Source organism: Spodoptera frugiperda, chromosome 15 (assembly GCF_023101765.2).
Source record: "Spodoptera frugiperda isolate SF20-4 chromosome 15, AGI-APGP_CSIRO_Sfru_2.0, whole genome shotgun sequence".
NCBI lineage: Eukaryota > Metazoa > Arthropoda > Insecta > Lepidoptera > Noctuidae > Spodoptera > Spodoptera frugiperda.
In genome coordinates this window covers 1,785,330-1,800,925 of record NC_064226.1, presented here as the reverse complement: position 1 = coordinate 1,800,925, position 15,596 = coordinate 1,785,330, and the positions used below count along the sequence as shown (strand labels likewise).

The 15,596-nt window shown below is 36.4% G+C and overlaps 2 protein-coding genes across 13 annotated transcripts in view; one reads left to right on the top strand and one right to left on the bottom strand.

Moving 5' to 3' along the window:
* Positions 1 to 10,524, top strand: part of LOC118269460 (protein lin-10) — a 162,820-nt gene extending 152,296 nt beyond the window's left edge. For 9 of the 12 annotated variants that reach the window (XM_050698526.1, XM_050698534.1, XM_050698533.1 and 6 more), the window contains 8 exons: positions 240 to 376; positions 3,104 to 3,259; positions 4,522 to 4,776; positions 5,530 to 5,712; positions 6,032 to 6,170; positions 6,473 to 6,666; positions 7,001 to 7,141; positions 7,492 to 10,524. In XM_050698526.1, the coding sequence (XP_050554483.1) occupies positions 240 to 376; positions 3,104 to 3,259; positions 4,522 to 4,776; positions 5,530 to 5,712; positions 6,032 to 6,170; positions 6,473 to 6,666; positions 7,001 to 7,141; positions 7,492 to 7,563 (1,277 nt within the window). In that variant the 3' untranslated portion in view covers positions 7,564 to 10,524. The remainder of the gene's footprint in view (positions 1 to 239; positions 377 to 3,103; positions 3,260 to 4,521; positions 4,777 to 5,529; positions 5,713 to 6,031; positions 6,171 to 6,472; positions 6,667 to 7,000; positions 7,142 to 7,491) is intronic. The other 3 variants (XM_050698529.1, XM_035584647.2, XM_035584646.2) reach the window with 3 other exon arrangements.
* Positions 10,525 to 13,689: 3,165 nt separating this feature from the next.
* On the bottom strand, positions 13,690 to 15,122 carry LOC118275175 (ubiquitin-conjugating enzyme E2 N). The gene has a single exon (XM_035593048.2). It carries the CDS (start codon positions 14,880 to 14,882, stop codon positions 14,427 to 14,429), a length of 456 nt encoding a protein of 151 aa, XP_035448941.1. The 5' UTR covers positions 14,883 to 15,122; the 3' UTR covers positions 13,690 to 14,426.
* Between the last annotated feature and the right edge of the window lie 474 nt (positions 15,123 to 15,596).

Sequence of the window (15,596 nt, the reverse complement as noted above, 5' to 3'; positions counted from 1 at the left end):
AAATTTGAATAAAGCAGGCCCAGTTTGCTTGCGCCTAGTGCAAATATTAAATTCATATGGTATTTGCACAACCCATTGCCGGCAAAGTTAAAGTATACAAAAATCATTTATTTTTTCTTAAAAATATAATAATTTCTTCTAACAATCATCATATTTACTTCTAACCTCAAAACCAACAAAATGAATCCTTAGCTAAATTGACAGAAATATTATTTGAAACAGCGCAATTTGTTCCACAGATGTAAACCGTTCAGTGCTCATAGAAGGAGTACTGTTTCGCGCCCGGTACCTTGGATCCACACAACTGGCTTGCGAGGGCCAGCCCACCAAAGCCACCAGAATGCTGCAAGCTGAAGAAGCTGTCTCCAGAATCAAGGTATTGTATTGGACCTGGATTTTCTTTAACCTCTAATATCTTAATCACCAATTTTTATTAACCCCTGAGTAACTGAAAATCACGGTTTACTCACGTATATTAATGGAGAAAAGCTCTACTAGTTTCGAGTCACAGAGGGACTCTATATCATGAGCAGCGTGCGCAGACGCGGCGACGTCACGCTGGTCAAGATGAAGAGTCCCTCTGTGACTCCATTTATGTACGTGAGTGAACCGTGATTTTTAGTTAATTTAGTATGTCTCACGATAGTTATTATAAAAACTCCTGATTAATATTTCTCCATTTATTGATAACTTGAAGTTAAATAATGATCAGTTTTTTATCATCACTCAACTATGGCCCTTATTTTCATTAGTTTTTGATTTTGATCTGTTATTTTTAAAGTGCTGTTTTGTGTTCTCTGTTTTATTTATAGTCATTAATTTGATTTCATGATTTATTTTTAAATTTTCATATTAACCTTTAATTTCCATTACCGACAATTAATTACCTATTTAGTATACAGACGCCAGCACATCAAAACAGTTGGATTTCTTTTTTCGACTCTATTACAAAATAATAAAGTTGAAAGTCTAATGGAGTATATTGATGTGCGGCGTCTCTACTAACTAAATATTTAACAAAAATATTTTTATGTTACTTTTTAATCCCAACCTCTAAGGGTTGCCACTAACAAAAAGTCCAGGGTTGCTAACTTCCGTGTTTGAACCTTGCATTCTCATAAAGACACAGTTAAGCAACTTACCGTTTGCCCGTGTGAATCGGTATATAATGTAAAATGTTTGTATCTTATGTAGATGTTAATTGAGCGAGAGCATGAAATTACTTGTCACTGTCCCACTCTTATTCTAGCACTCTTCTTGAGATTGGTATCACTGGCTTCGTTATACAACTATGACACTTATAACAGTATACTATGTCATTTATAAACATATTGGTTGATAATCACAAGGCTTGTACGGTGCGATAACTTTACAACCCTATCTGTATCCAAATCTAATCCTTACGTAAAATTATCTCACTTAACAAGCTCTAAATTACAAATTTAATCTCCAAAAAGGTTGTATAACTCAAGCTCAGTCAAAATTGAACCTCTGTCAACACTATTCTATCGACTCTAACCACCTCTAGTCGAGCTATTGACAAAACCCTTTCACTTTCTTTCCAATCGCGTGAAGCAATGGCACGCAAATTCTTCTATTTGCACGCAACTCTTTCTATGTACCTACTAACCTATCACGGTCATCTTGTACATATGTAATTTCATGCTCATTAGGATTAGTGTATTGAGAATGCTAGTGGGATATCCTTCATACCCTTTTATAAACGAACAAAACAATATTTAGATGCTAGAACGTTAATTACCGGGACTTTGCCCTGTGTATGTTTATTTTCAAATGTTTGAGCCATCCACGACCTGTCCGCCAAACCGTTCGAGCTCTTATTGACTTGGCACTAGAGTATTTTTTTCAGTGTGATCCTCACCCCTCGACCCGACCCAAGAAGATTGTCGGATCCCGTATTGGCCGGCTAGCCTCCTATGAAAATGTTTGTTTATCTGTCGCTTACTGTTCCGCTTGTCGCTAATGCTTTGTATCATTTGGGCCCTTGTGTAGGGCACTGCAAGGTAAGCTCCGAGTATGCGATCATATTGTGCTGTGCTAGACTTTTACCTTGGCATGTTCCAATTTCGGGCTATTTATGAGTAACGAACGTACTTTCGAATTCCATCGAGTTGTGTTTATGATGACTGAAGGCTGAAAGATCATTTATTTCAGATCTGTATGTTCGTCATACGCATAACTCGATAAAAACCGTGTCCAATGGAAGTACTTACATCACAAGTCGGTACGGATGCTTTTTTATCCATGCACTATTTCATAATATGCACAATATAGCATGTAACATACCCGATTCACACCGGCGGCGGTGGCCTGGCGACACGAGGCACTACATCGCGGAGCGCTTACTGCTACGCACTCGATCTCCCTGTTCTACTAATAAGGTTAATTCGTTAGGTCTGCTTTCATACTAACGACCGGTGGATTCGCTCGCTTCTCACAGAATCATTGTGTGTTTGTATTCGAGTTGTTTTGCTTGCTTTGCCGCGCAAATTTTTGATCATTTTGCTGTCAAACATTGGTTTCGTTCGGAACGCGTTTTGAAAGCAAGCCAAACAAGGGGTCGTGCTTAAAATGAAATTGCCTAAACATTAACATTGTGACGAAATTGAAGACAAATGAAGAATTTAAGAACGGTTTTAAATCTTGGGAAAATTCTAATAAAAATTCAATTATAACAAATTCACATCAGGAGTTGCACTACATCCAAATTAGTAGCAGCACTTATTCATTCAGAATTCACGATATTGCCGTCTAAAAAACAGAAAATTAAAGAATGTCTCATTTAAATACAAAATATAAAAGGTAAACTGTTAGTAGGCGAAACGGTTTAACTGAAAAATTGTTGATACAGTTGGTGCTAAAATTCTCAAAGTCAAGGTTGCCATGAGGCTCTTAATTTCTCTTTTGAATTCAAATTATAAAATCGTTGCCTACCTTGTAAATTCTTAAAACCGGGTCTTATATGTTTTATAAATTACATAAAAACCATAAAAACCATAAAAATAAACAAGAAAACAAATCGAATACACGCCCACAATGTGAGAACGTCCGAGGAGGTTAGCCGGCATGGCTCATGTCACAGTGGGGCTGCGACGGGCCGTACTCCGGCGTGTACGCCGCTCCGGCCGCGGTCTTCCGACTCTCCTTCCTGGGCTCGGTCGAGGTCGACGAGGACTCGCGCCGGCGCAAGAAACGACCCAAAAAGAACATGGTAGAGGAAGCCGTCACTAAGATTAAGGTGGTTTGGCTGACATATTATGTTTAGGCTCTTACAATACGTCTACAGTTGATTTTTATTACGGTTTTTCAATGTAATTGAAGTTTTTAGAACATTTTTCACATTGGCAACATTCATGCTTTAACACTTAGTTTTATTGTCATTTATTAAGCTTCTCTTACATTAGAAAAATCAATGAAAATCAACGTAATGTACAGGATAATTTTATAGTTTAAACTTATAGGATAATTTATTCGGCCGTTGTTTCAAATTTCACAGAAGCTTATGATTCATATCAATAGCAAGTATCTATCGGTGTTGCCAGTAAAATTAAATCATCTTGGTTATGTGTGTTGTCTGTTTATTGAGGTCTTCAAATTGGCAAACAAGATTCTAGAAAGAATTTTTATTCTTTAATAATTATTCTTTACACATTTGTAGCCAATTGAAGACTTGAATAAACGTTTTGTTATATTTAAGTGTTGCCACTTCATTGTACTAACATTATCGTATTTCCCTTTTCGCTGTCTTGGGTAATCAGGCTTTGGTAAGTGTCAAAATTTCTAAATTGACTTCACTGTATGGTGGTGGCGGATTAAGAGCACCTTATTTATATCCTGGACACACTGACACAGCTATTCCATTCCATGGCTGATTAGAAAGCAATGTTTTGTGCCACCCGGGTTAATAGCCCCACCCCATTATTGTTTCAAATCGTCGCTTTGTTCTCATTGTGTAATCCGCCACTGCTGAATTGAATGCGACAGCGATATGCTCATTATAACATAATATTGTCGCACAAACATCTCCACATGTCATTCCGACTTAAATATTTTTAAGGGCTGCAAAGTTTATAAGAGTTAACCGATTTATCCATTTACTTATCTGCCCAAGAGTAAGAGTGCGGTTCAAAATCAGTTTCGGTTGAAGATCAGAAACAAATAATTTAAAGAAAAGTTGTCTGAGAAATTTAATAAAACTGAAATTTTCAATACAATACATCCATATCATTTTACGAGCTTGCTTTGTGGTATGTTCGCTCCGATTCTAGACAACTTATACTTCAGACAAATTCTGTCCATACAATAGATTTAATCTCCCGTCTCTTTCATTCCTTCCCTTTTCAAAGAGAGAAAAGTCAATGTGCTTAGTACTTAGTAGTCAATGTTATTAGAATCGGTGCTAATTCATTCGCCAGTTAATCAGAAGCTTGTCTTTATACACTCTGGAGTTAAGCCGGCCCGTGTAAGCGAATATCATAGAGAAACTACTCTAAATTACAGGCACCTGAGGGCGAAAACCAACCGAGTACAGAAGTGGACCTCTTTATATCTACGGAGAAGATAATGGTCTTAAACACGGAACTAAAGGAAATTATGATGGACCATGCGTTGAGGACTATTTCTTACATCGCGGATATAGGGGATCTGGTCGTGCTCATGGCTCGGAGAAGGTTTGTTCCACATGAGAATGACTCCGACCAGCCCAAATTGAACCGCACGCCGAAAATGATCTGCCATGTTTTTGAGAGTGAAGAGGTAAGGAGAAAAATGATTTATGTATATATGTTTTCTTAGATACAAACATTTTAATCGTTAGAAATAGGTTTGCTAAATCTAAAAGTATAGAAAAGATTATACTTACCAATAAATAAAGTTGGTGTATTTTCCCATCTTGTCCTTTAAACGAATCTTACAAATAATTAATAAATTAGATGCACTATTTTTCACATAATGTCCATGACAGTACAACCTGTATTTGTAAACAAAATAGACCTTAAACCTCAACCTAAAGATAACATGTAGAAACGTCTACAGCAAACGCCACCTAACCTCAAATTCTAATCTTTACAAAACAAAATACACATTGATAACAAGAGTATTTATCTTAGAACAGACGCCTTCAAATCTTTAATACATTTTCAACTCTATTCCAAAGTCTATAAGGCTGAAACTCTATTGAAGAAATTTGACAGATCAGGATAACTTTATATGCTGTTGTCCGAACATTTAACATTACTACAAGTCAGTAGAGTATCACCTCTTATTGTAAACGATTTCTGAAGACATTACAACCACGCTTCGTTGAACACTTCGTGGTTATTGTATTCATTGGAACGTGACCAGATAAGGCAAAAACACGCTAATTTAGACCTTATTGTAAAGAGAAATTAGTTATGAAATGTATCGAAAATAAACATGAAGAATCTGTTCTAAAGTTCAAATAGTATATCGCTTTGGTTTAAGATGAAGCTGTTCTTCAAAAATAATAATGAAAATAAATTGTTTCAGGCACAATTCATTGCGCAATCTATAGGACAGGCGTTCCAGGTTGCCTATATGGAGTTCCTGAAGGCGAATGGAATAGAAGACCACAGTTTCGTCAAAGAAATGGACTACCAAGAAGTGTTGAATAGTCAGGAGATATTCGGAGACGAGCTACAAATGTTTGCTAAGAAGGAATTGCAGAAAGAGGTAAGTTATTTTGTAGATAGATACTTATTACTTAATGTTGTCTCTTTCACTCTTATGATGCGCTTGCTCAACGTTAGCGTGAAAAGTGATAGTCTCTTTTAATGAATGGTCGCAATCGCTAGGATTGCAAGAGTTTTTATGTTCGACACCCAGGTCACGGTTTCAGTTATATGGATTTTTTATTTCTTTTTTTTTTCATAACTTAACTCGGCAATTAAGAAAATTTAAGAAGTATACTTAAATATGATTTTCTGCTTTAATTTTTTTCATGAATTAAGTTATCTTGTTTTGTAAAATATTGTGTTCTAATTGTTCACAGGTGGTAGTTCCGAAAACAAAGGGTGAGATATTAGGCGTGGTGGTGGTGGAGTCGGGGTGGGGCTCCATGCTGCCCACCGTAGTCATTGCCAACCTGGCGCCCGCGGGGGCCGCCGCACGCTGCGGGCAACTTAATATAGGTAAATGCTACTTTTTAGCCTGTTATCGCCTAGTCATCATTAAAACAATACATGTATGTAATCTACTGAAACATAAAATCGAAAAAGGTTATGTGTTAAGCAACGGATTTTGGCAGCAGATGGGATGATAGTAAATGATATGTGCCGAGACCAAATTCATCAGTATGAGTAATGTAGTGTAAAGTTACACCTTAGTAAATGTACTTCAAACGAAGAAATTAAGTTTCAAAACAGTTTAGTTACACATAGCTTACAGAAGTGACACTACACCATACAATTCTAACTATATTTATCTATTCCAGGCGATCAAATAATAGCAATAAACGGAGTAAGCTTAGTGGGGCTCCCACTATCGACTTGTCAGACGTATATAAAGAACTCCAAGAACCAGACCGTGGTGAAGCTGACTGTGGTCCCTTGCGCGCCAGTAGTCGAGGTGAAGATCAAGAGACCAGACACTAAATATCAACTTGGATTCAGCGTGCAAAATGGAGTCGTGAGTCTATAATATTTTTCATTTCTATTTTGATTTTTGCCTGCAGTTGAATACCAGAGTTTAGACGACTTTTTCCAAGTCCCGATTCTGGTTCATTACTATCTGAAAAGTTAGCTTTCCTGTTATGGAGGAGATTTTCTAATTTGTCCAGTAATTTAAACGCATTTTTTTCTTTTCTTGTAACAATGATTTCTAATAGTCTTGTAGCAACAGTGTAAGCCCTAATTTGAAACTGAATGTCATAAAACGACCTACTATTGTATATTTGGAAAGTGTTGCTATTATTAATCTTTATCATATATGTCCTTATTGACTATGCTATTTGTAATTGTAGATCTGCAGCCTGCTCCGCGGCGGTATAGCGGAGCGCGGCGGCGTGCGCGTGGGACATCGCATCATCGAGATCAACTCGCAGAGCGTCGTCGCCGTCCCACACGAACGGATCGTCAACCTACTCGCCACCTCCGTCGGAGAGGTACTTAGCTTTACATGTTATTACACTTCATTACACAATTTTATTTAGAGTGAACAGACGGACTTAATAGGCTAGTCAACACGCAAGTAATGCAGAGAAAATAAAAAATATATATTAAAGAATTTGCAAATCAGTCAACTCTAGTACGCAACTTGTAAGTCATAATCAGTTATCTTCTGGAAAGTCTCAAACGTGTAAAGTTGTTCAGTTTCACAATCCTGAATCTGCACCTCCAAGATCTTGCATTTAAATTACACCATGTACACCAAACTCCAATACCCAATACCATTATTAATCCTCAATACAAAACACATGCAAAAAGAACTTAAAATCTGTTATATAATCCTCAGATACTGATGAAGACGATGCCGACGTCGATGTTCAGGCTGCTGACCGGCCAGGAGAACCCGGTGTTCATATAACGCGCGCCGCCGCCGCGTCTCAAGTGCCTGCTTACTACGATATTACATTACGCCCACTCAGCACCGCCACACGGCCCTAGCCTCGCAACCTAACCCGCAACTTAATACTGCCGATTTATATAATAAAAAATATAATCGCCGCTAAACTCTCAACTGCTCTGAAGTTTGCGCAAGTCATGCGCAGTTGCGCTAACTGAAACTCAAGTTGCGCAACCATGTTTCGACGCTAACTTCAGAGCAGTGGATAAGATAGGTTTGTAAATATTATATATTTTGTGTATAATATACATTAAACAACTATGCAGAAGTTTTTAATAATTGCTCATGTTTATTTAATTTTGCGATAACTAGGTACGTCAACTTATATAGCTATCTGCCATTAATTTAGCGGCAAATGTACAATAATAACTAATACGACATTGGCCAATTATTAAAAACATTTCTGCATATTATAATATAGATTTATAACAAAAACCCCGTAGATATCCCGTGTTAAATAAATATAGATGACCATATAACGAGTTAAATAATAATCGTTCTGGAAATAATGTATCTGTTAAGTAAGCTTTTAACACCATTTTAATATTGTTCTACGAGATGTGAACTTCGACAATCTTGCAATTTTAATATAGTACGAATAGTATTAATATTATCTCGAATTGTTGTGTGTAAACAAAAGTACATATTTTAAATGTTTTTGTGAAGATAGTCGAAGTACATAAATCAGTGCTATAAACAATGAAAATACACGAACAAGCTCTTTTTAAGTCAGTTATGAGTGAGCTTGAGGTCGGTAATTCTTTGCGAGACCATTCGTTTAGCTACATTAAAAATACAGAAAAAATGTAAACGTTAAATCATTAATTTCTTAATAAAAAGTACATAAAACAAGTACCTGTGACTATGTACAAGGAAAAGTATAATTTTACATAGCGAGGATAGGGCCAAACTCAAGCTTAGCTGATAAAATACTCAATAAAACATATGTGATGAGTTTCAATGCTTATAACGCTTTCGTGGCTAATAAGATAGAATATAAGTTGTATTATCTCTCTATTGAAGCACCATGTATTTATAATTACCATTATGAAAAACATGCTCTGTAAATCTCATCCACAGGGGCTTAGTACGAGTCTATTTTACGTTTAGCTTAATCGACACGTTTATGACGTTCAGCGCTCTGATTGGCCTGTTTCAATGAACCAACCAATCAGAGAGCTAAACGCGGTAACGTTTCAATCTCGTTATACGTAAGACAAACTCCTACTAGGCCTTATATAAGTACATTATGAAATACTTTTGTCTCGTAATTATAAATACATGTTGTTTTTCTTTGATCGTCATGACAATGTGTATACATACACCACTTAATGTATTTATGATGAATATCAGAAACCCATTCATATCTGCTTAGATATTTGTATTAAATTAACAAAATTTATTCAAACTACATTCACGGTTGTTTTGCTACTGTTGTAAAATGAACAATTTAGTTTCGAATTAAGATTGTCATGATATGTTTGCCATATTTTTTCTTTGTTATGTACCTAGATCGAATCTGATTAGGGATTGTGTTTGTTTAAGTGGAACGGTAAATAAGATTTTGATTTTTGTGGTTTAACGCCCGAATACTGAATTGCTACTCATTTTTAAATTGTACTTAAATATCGTGCTATCTCTGTCATTTTATAAAGAATTTATAGTGACAGAACTAGTCTTGAGAGCATCTTAAAATTGAGTAGCGTTTGAGTATTCGGATATAATTCTTTTTTACGTAATATTTGGATGTGTATCTCGAAATTTTCTGTTTTTAACTTATTATCGTTTGTTGTGTGAAGCTATAGGTTATAGGTGAGTTTGGGAGGGAACATACATGTAGTTGTATTATTTATTTCTGTGTCACCGTTCATGCCTGTTAGCAATCGAACCATTCCATTATCATAATGTTAGCTCTGTGTATATTCTGACAAATCGACGTTAAGTTTCATTATTTAAACAAAATATTTCTTACGGATAAAAGTGCACCATAGTTCAAATTGAGTCATTCAGTTCAGATATAAACATGTATAGCTTAGATAAGTAGGTCCAATGATCTAGCTGTGCTGTGCCACTTATTTTAGACAAACTTGCATCTATCATAGTGAACGCATCCTAAAATCTGCGCCACAGCACATTCACAGACCTACAGTGATCAAATTGAATAAAAAAAGAATTGATTAGTGGATATAGTAATAAAAAAGCATTATTTCGTGTAGCATCTCAAAAGATATATCATATTTTGTAAATTTTATAGTGTCGCTATAGCTATGTAATCTATATATGTATGTCCCTGTGTTCTTAGCTAAGCTTAGCGCTCTGAGAACGAGTAAACAACATTTATTTATGTATAAAAATATATATAATTTAACAGTTCTAATTATAAACACTTTAGATTTAAACACTTGAATAAACCGCTTCTGATTACGTACATTTATCCCCCGAACTAATATCTCCTCAATATCTCTTCTTTTTCGTGTTTGGTTCATTTGCTCTTTCGGCCAGTGTCATAAAACTACGGGTGTGTCTATAAAGGTCGGAGAACATCGACATCAGTCACCCAATGTCAGCACCTTATAGATGTCCGAGGTGATGTTAAACACCCTTTTTCTATTTAATAAATCGTCGCTCAAAATATCCCCAGAAATTTTAAATTTTCTTTATCCCTACGACCCCCGACACTGGCCACGCCCTTGTGAACTAAACGTAAATGTAATAAGTATACAGTCTGATGTAATTTTGTATTGCTAGCTGTTGTGAATAAGATTTATTTACATTGAGAAACACAGATAATAAATAGCCTTTTATTGTGAAAGCTGGTATATGGTAGGTACACTGTAACATGTGAAATAACTATTGTTGTTCTCATTTCTAAGAGTATTATTCTAGTCTGCATTAAAGTTAAGAATAAACTGAACAAACTGATTTTGTTGTTTTATTACCGACCCAATCAACGAAGCTATATTGATTCAGAGCCGTTTTATCCCTAAGCCAAACTAGGCAAGTGCCTAGGGCGCCAGGTTACAGAGAGGCGCCAATGAGGTGGTTGCTTAGGGCGTTCTCTATGCGTAATCCGCCTCTGGTTCAATTAATACTCGTTCAGAATTGTAACGGGCAATACAGGATGGCCATGGACGCCAGCCCAGCAAAAAAATACAACATAGGTATGTTCACAACGTGTGGCGGGTTCGATTTTCATGCGAATCTGAAATTGGGGTTTTGACTTCTAGTGTGACCCAGTAGAAAAAAGGTTATTTAAAAAAATAATAATTCTGCTTTATGTACCTATTACTCAAGAAAAAAAAATTTACAAGGTCATGTTTGAAGAATTTATAAGTGGACTGGACGTTATTGGAAGTTTAAGAATTGATGCTAAAACCTCTTGCTACTCTTGCGCCATCCAGTGAGCAAAATACGGTAGCCCCTTTAAGTCGGGCTCATTGGCAATGGCCGTGCACGTACCTCTCATTCACCGACCGATCAAAGAAATTTTAATCGTGTAAAGGTAGATAGATTCTTGTCATTAGTTCCTATTGGAGCTGGTACCAACATGGACCCCAACATGAGGCTGAATTTTAGACACAACGCCATCTAGCGTCATCAAAGTCAATTAATGAATGTAGACAAACTATTAGGAAGGCAATCAAAGTTCCGTACCACCACTATAGATAAAGAGAAATAATTAACTAAAGCGTAATTTAGTCACATCATGTAACTTAATGCGAAATTGCAAATAGTAAAACCCACACTACATTGACCTTACTTTGGACCTCAAAATGAAAATAATCACGGTTTACTTCTCCCGGAGACTGGGACATTGAATAAACACCGTAGGCGTTTTTCATATGCATGTAGGCGCGAGCAAACTCTTAGCAGTACACCTAATCATCAGCTCTGGTGATGATGATGACGACATAAGACAGATGGGACCACGGCTCCGGCACGAAGTAGTAGTAGGAACGAGGTGGTTTTTAGTCACAGTCTGACATCATCTCCAGCCTCACCGAAAGCAAGGTGGGCTCTAGAGGTTTACCTCGGTCACCTCCGAAAATGCTAATATGTTCAATCACCTGTCAACTACAATTTCTTCTTACTGACTTAGCAGATACTTCTCTTCTGGCTGGCTGTCTTCAACCTCTTGCTGTTAACTGGACGCTCCTGTTGCTGTCACGGGTTTAGTTTCCGCATGTATTTAATTTGCAAACATTTGCTGTGGATCTGGGGGTCTGTGGAATTGGTTTAAATAAATGACGAATGACGATAAAACCAATCCTTTACTAGGGCTCCGGCTCGAAGAGCAGTGGGGGTGGTTTTTCGTTAGTAAGACTTTGACGCTCCCTCTCGCCTCACCCAAGGCGGGAGAAGTCTTTGGAAAAATTATCCCCCCTCAAAAACAAGTGTTTAGTTATGTAGATGAAAAATAGAAATACCTATTTGTTTCGACTCTATTATAACTAGGTGTCGTAAGTCACTATTTATAGTCACGTATCTATTATTTCATCATAAATTTATATAAAAGGGGAAATCCCATTACATATATTACGCATGGTACTCATCATTATCATCATATCAAGTACTTACAATACATCCACTGCTGAACATAAGCCTCCCCCAATGACTTCCTGATTGGTTAGTAGGTAGTCAGTATTTACAGAGCACAAAAACTAAATTAATGATTGTTGGGATGACCATAGGTAAGCACTTTTTCAGACTGTGCTTACACTTCGAGTGATTTCTGAGACCACTCAATCAACTGTTCTGTTATACTCACCAAATTATATTTACCTACTGTTTTTTTTTCAATAGGGGAAAATCATCACATGACTTCTCTCGCCTTGGGCGACGCGAGAGGGAGTGTCAGACTCTTACTGACTAAAACCACCTCGTTCCTACTCCAGCTTTTCAAGCTGGAGCCCCGGTAATCCCGCTAGATAGTCCGCAGCTCCGGATATTGACTACTGCTAAGTTTTGAAATAATAATAAAAAAATTAAACTAAAGAGTGTTAGTGACTAATTATGCTAATCTATACTTTTTATTACTACTTATTCATTTCTAACAAACAAAGGCATTGTTTAGCAGGAACTAAGGATGCATATACAATGACCTCCCATCAGGTGTGCAGTTTCAAAACAATAAACAATTTTTCAGATAAATATGTAAGATAACAGATAACAAATACAAACAAAGAACTGTTTTTCTATTATCTGCAAATGTTTATAGAACTTCTAGATACTTTTTTATATGGTTGACCTTGGCTTATGTATCAACCTAGTTACCGAGTGATTTGTAAAAATGTCTCACAATTGCAACATAGTTGCTATTGTTGTTTACATGACTAATATAAATACATTTTAAAGTGAACGATTATATTTTTTGTTACTGAATAAATTATCCACATGGCAATGTTGGTGATTTGGGGTTTTTTTGTGGAGCAAAATCATCCAATGACTTCTCCCGTCCTGGGTGAGGCGAGACGTAACGTCAGACTCTTACCAGCTAATAATCACCCCATTCTTTCTCCTACGTTGAGCCAGAGCCCCGGTAACCTGTAACATTGTTCGCAGCTCCAGATAATTTGGGTCTGAGTCCGGTTGGATTGAGTCTTGACACTAACTCTGAACTGTTGTTTGGAATATTACTATTACGATGTCATCCTTAGATACTTAAACCCATGGATGATACACTAATTAGATAAGATTGCAATCAACAACTCATTCAGTCTATTTTCCTATAAGTTTAAAATCATTGATAGAACAAATATATCCAATTAGAATACATTGGAAAGATATATTCTCAATGCTATTGAAATCTCCTCCTGTTGTTCTAACAAATCACAGAGTTATTTAGGTATACTGAGTATTCATTGTTTATGCCAAGAATCTAGTTTGTATGTATATTATTATAAATATGTATTTTCCCTGAGACGAAATGTTAGTAGTGCTCACTTGTATACTATAAGGAAAACATGTTTTGTGATAAATTGTATATTGTAGTATAACACAAACTAAGCAATAGATCAATGAAAACATAACCTAAAATAAATAATTTTCTCAAACCAATTCAATAGAAATAGATAAATAAAATATTGGTTTAGCTTTTGTATATTATGTATTTTGAAGTTTTCTCACAAAGCCAAATTAAATATACATAAATACAATTTAATGATAATTTTTATACAAGATGTAAACAGTACACAAAAGATCCAGTGAAATCATGCCGCTTTGCTTATTAAGTGTAAAATTAAATCATCTAATGCATTCACTTCTGCTATGTAGAAAAAAGAATTAAATTAAACTTCAATATCACTAGTGATCAGATAACTGATATAATCATTTTATTAAGCATAACATTTTGCACTCAAGACTTGGTGTTCCATAACACTCTTACAAAGATATTCAACTTTGTGACAGTAAACACTATCCATTGTATAAAATTAACCAAATTTGTAACCATGAAATATATACATTTAAGTCTCCAGGTATTCTTTTATTAGCTATTATAATGATAGTAAAAAAATATGCATACCTAATATTGTAACGAAGCTACATGTGAACGGGTAAACAATGACCTGTGGGACTGTCGGACCGCTCCGAGACAAATAGGGGCGAGGCTACGAAATGCAGGAGGATAACCTGAGCGATGAGCGCCCGCAGCGCCGCAGTGCCGCTCACCTATAATAAAATTTATCCACAATTGTCTCTTCACAAGTTACTCGGTCTAGGGTGTATAACATAACTTGCACTCTTAAATCATGATATATGTTAGTTCCGTCCTCGTGTGGCGCGCGTCGGGGAGGCACTGGTGAGTGAGTGCTGGGCGGCACTGTTCAGTTGTCCATGGCGTATCTCCGCGTCCACTCCTTCGCGTTCCGGATAGCTTCGCTTTCGTTCACCTTCCACAGCTCGGCCACGTCGTTGGCCAGCGGGTCGTCAGGGTTCGGTGCTGACAGTAGCGCCTGGATGGAGAGCAGCACCGTGCGAATCTGCAGTGCAGGACTCCACTTGTCCTTCAATATGTCCAAGCATATACGACCCAGCCGATCTATGTTCGGATGGTATATTTTCGTTATAAACCTAACCTTAGGCGCTGACATAGGATAATCCTCTGGCAGAAATAACTCTAATTTGAATAGTCCTCCTTCGAACGGCGAGTCTTCTGGACCAGTGACGATAACATGGAAATAACGTGCATTCGTTTCGCTTGGCACCGCGCTGATTCCCGGCACCGGTTCTTGCATCAATCGCTGTGTCTCTTTGATTATTCTACGTGGTAGGGCTGCCATTTTAAATATGCGGTCTAGCGCAATTTGTCAAATGAAAGCAAGTAATCATATAATTGTACAAAATATCTAATTGTCTTTTCACACTATGTGTTCTTGACGATTATCCAGGCACGTCTTCAGAATTAACGAATTACAATAGCATTTTAGCCATGATATTGCTAAAAACGCGACTACAAAAGCGAAGGTACTTCAATTTTTAAAGCATAGACTAAATAGACTTTTGTACCAAAGAGAACACGTGCAATATAGAAAAGGATGCGTTTCAAGTTATTTTTGTACTAAACTAGAAATTACCGGTTTTCACAATGGTCGTAATCGTAAATACAATACTAAGTAAGTAAATAATGATGACAATTTTTTTTTGAGGAAATAAATTTTATTTTATTTACAATGAAAAGGTCAGTAGAGAAGTAATATGTTTATAACCAACTTTTGAAATATCTATAATAAATATGTAAATTAGCATGAATGAAGCTGATGTGTACTCGGTTTTATTTTTGACAGGATTGTAATAATTAGTTTATGGTTTTTCCACTAGATGTCACTAATTTTAATTTTAAACAGAATAATAATAGCCGTTGGAAGTGCGTTAGAAAAATGTGAGCAGTATTTTGGAATATATTTCAGCCGATTGACATGAAATATTAATAATGAAACACCACTGTAATCTCAAGTTCTGTATTTATTACTTTAAAGTTTTCGAAAAAGATCATC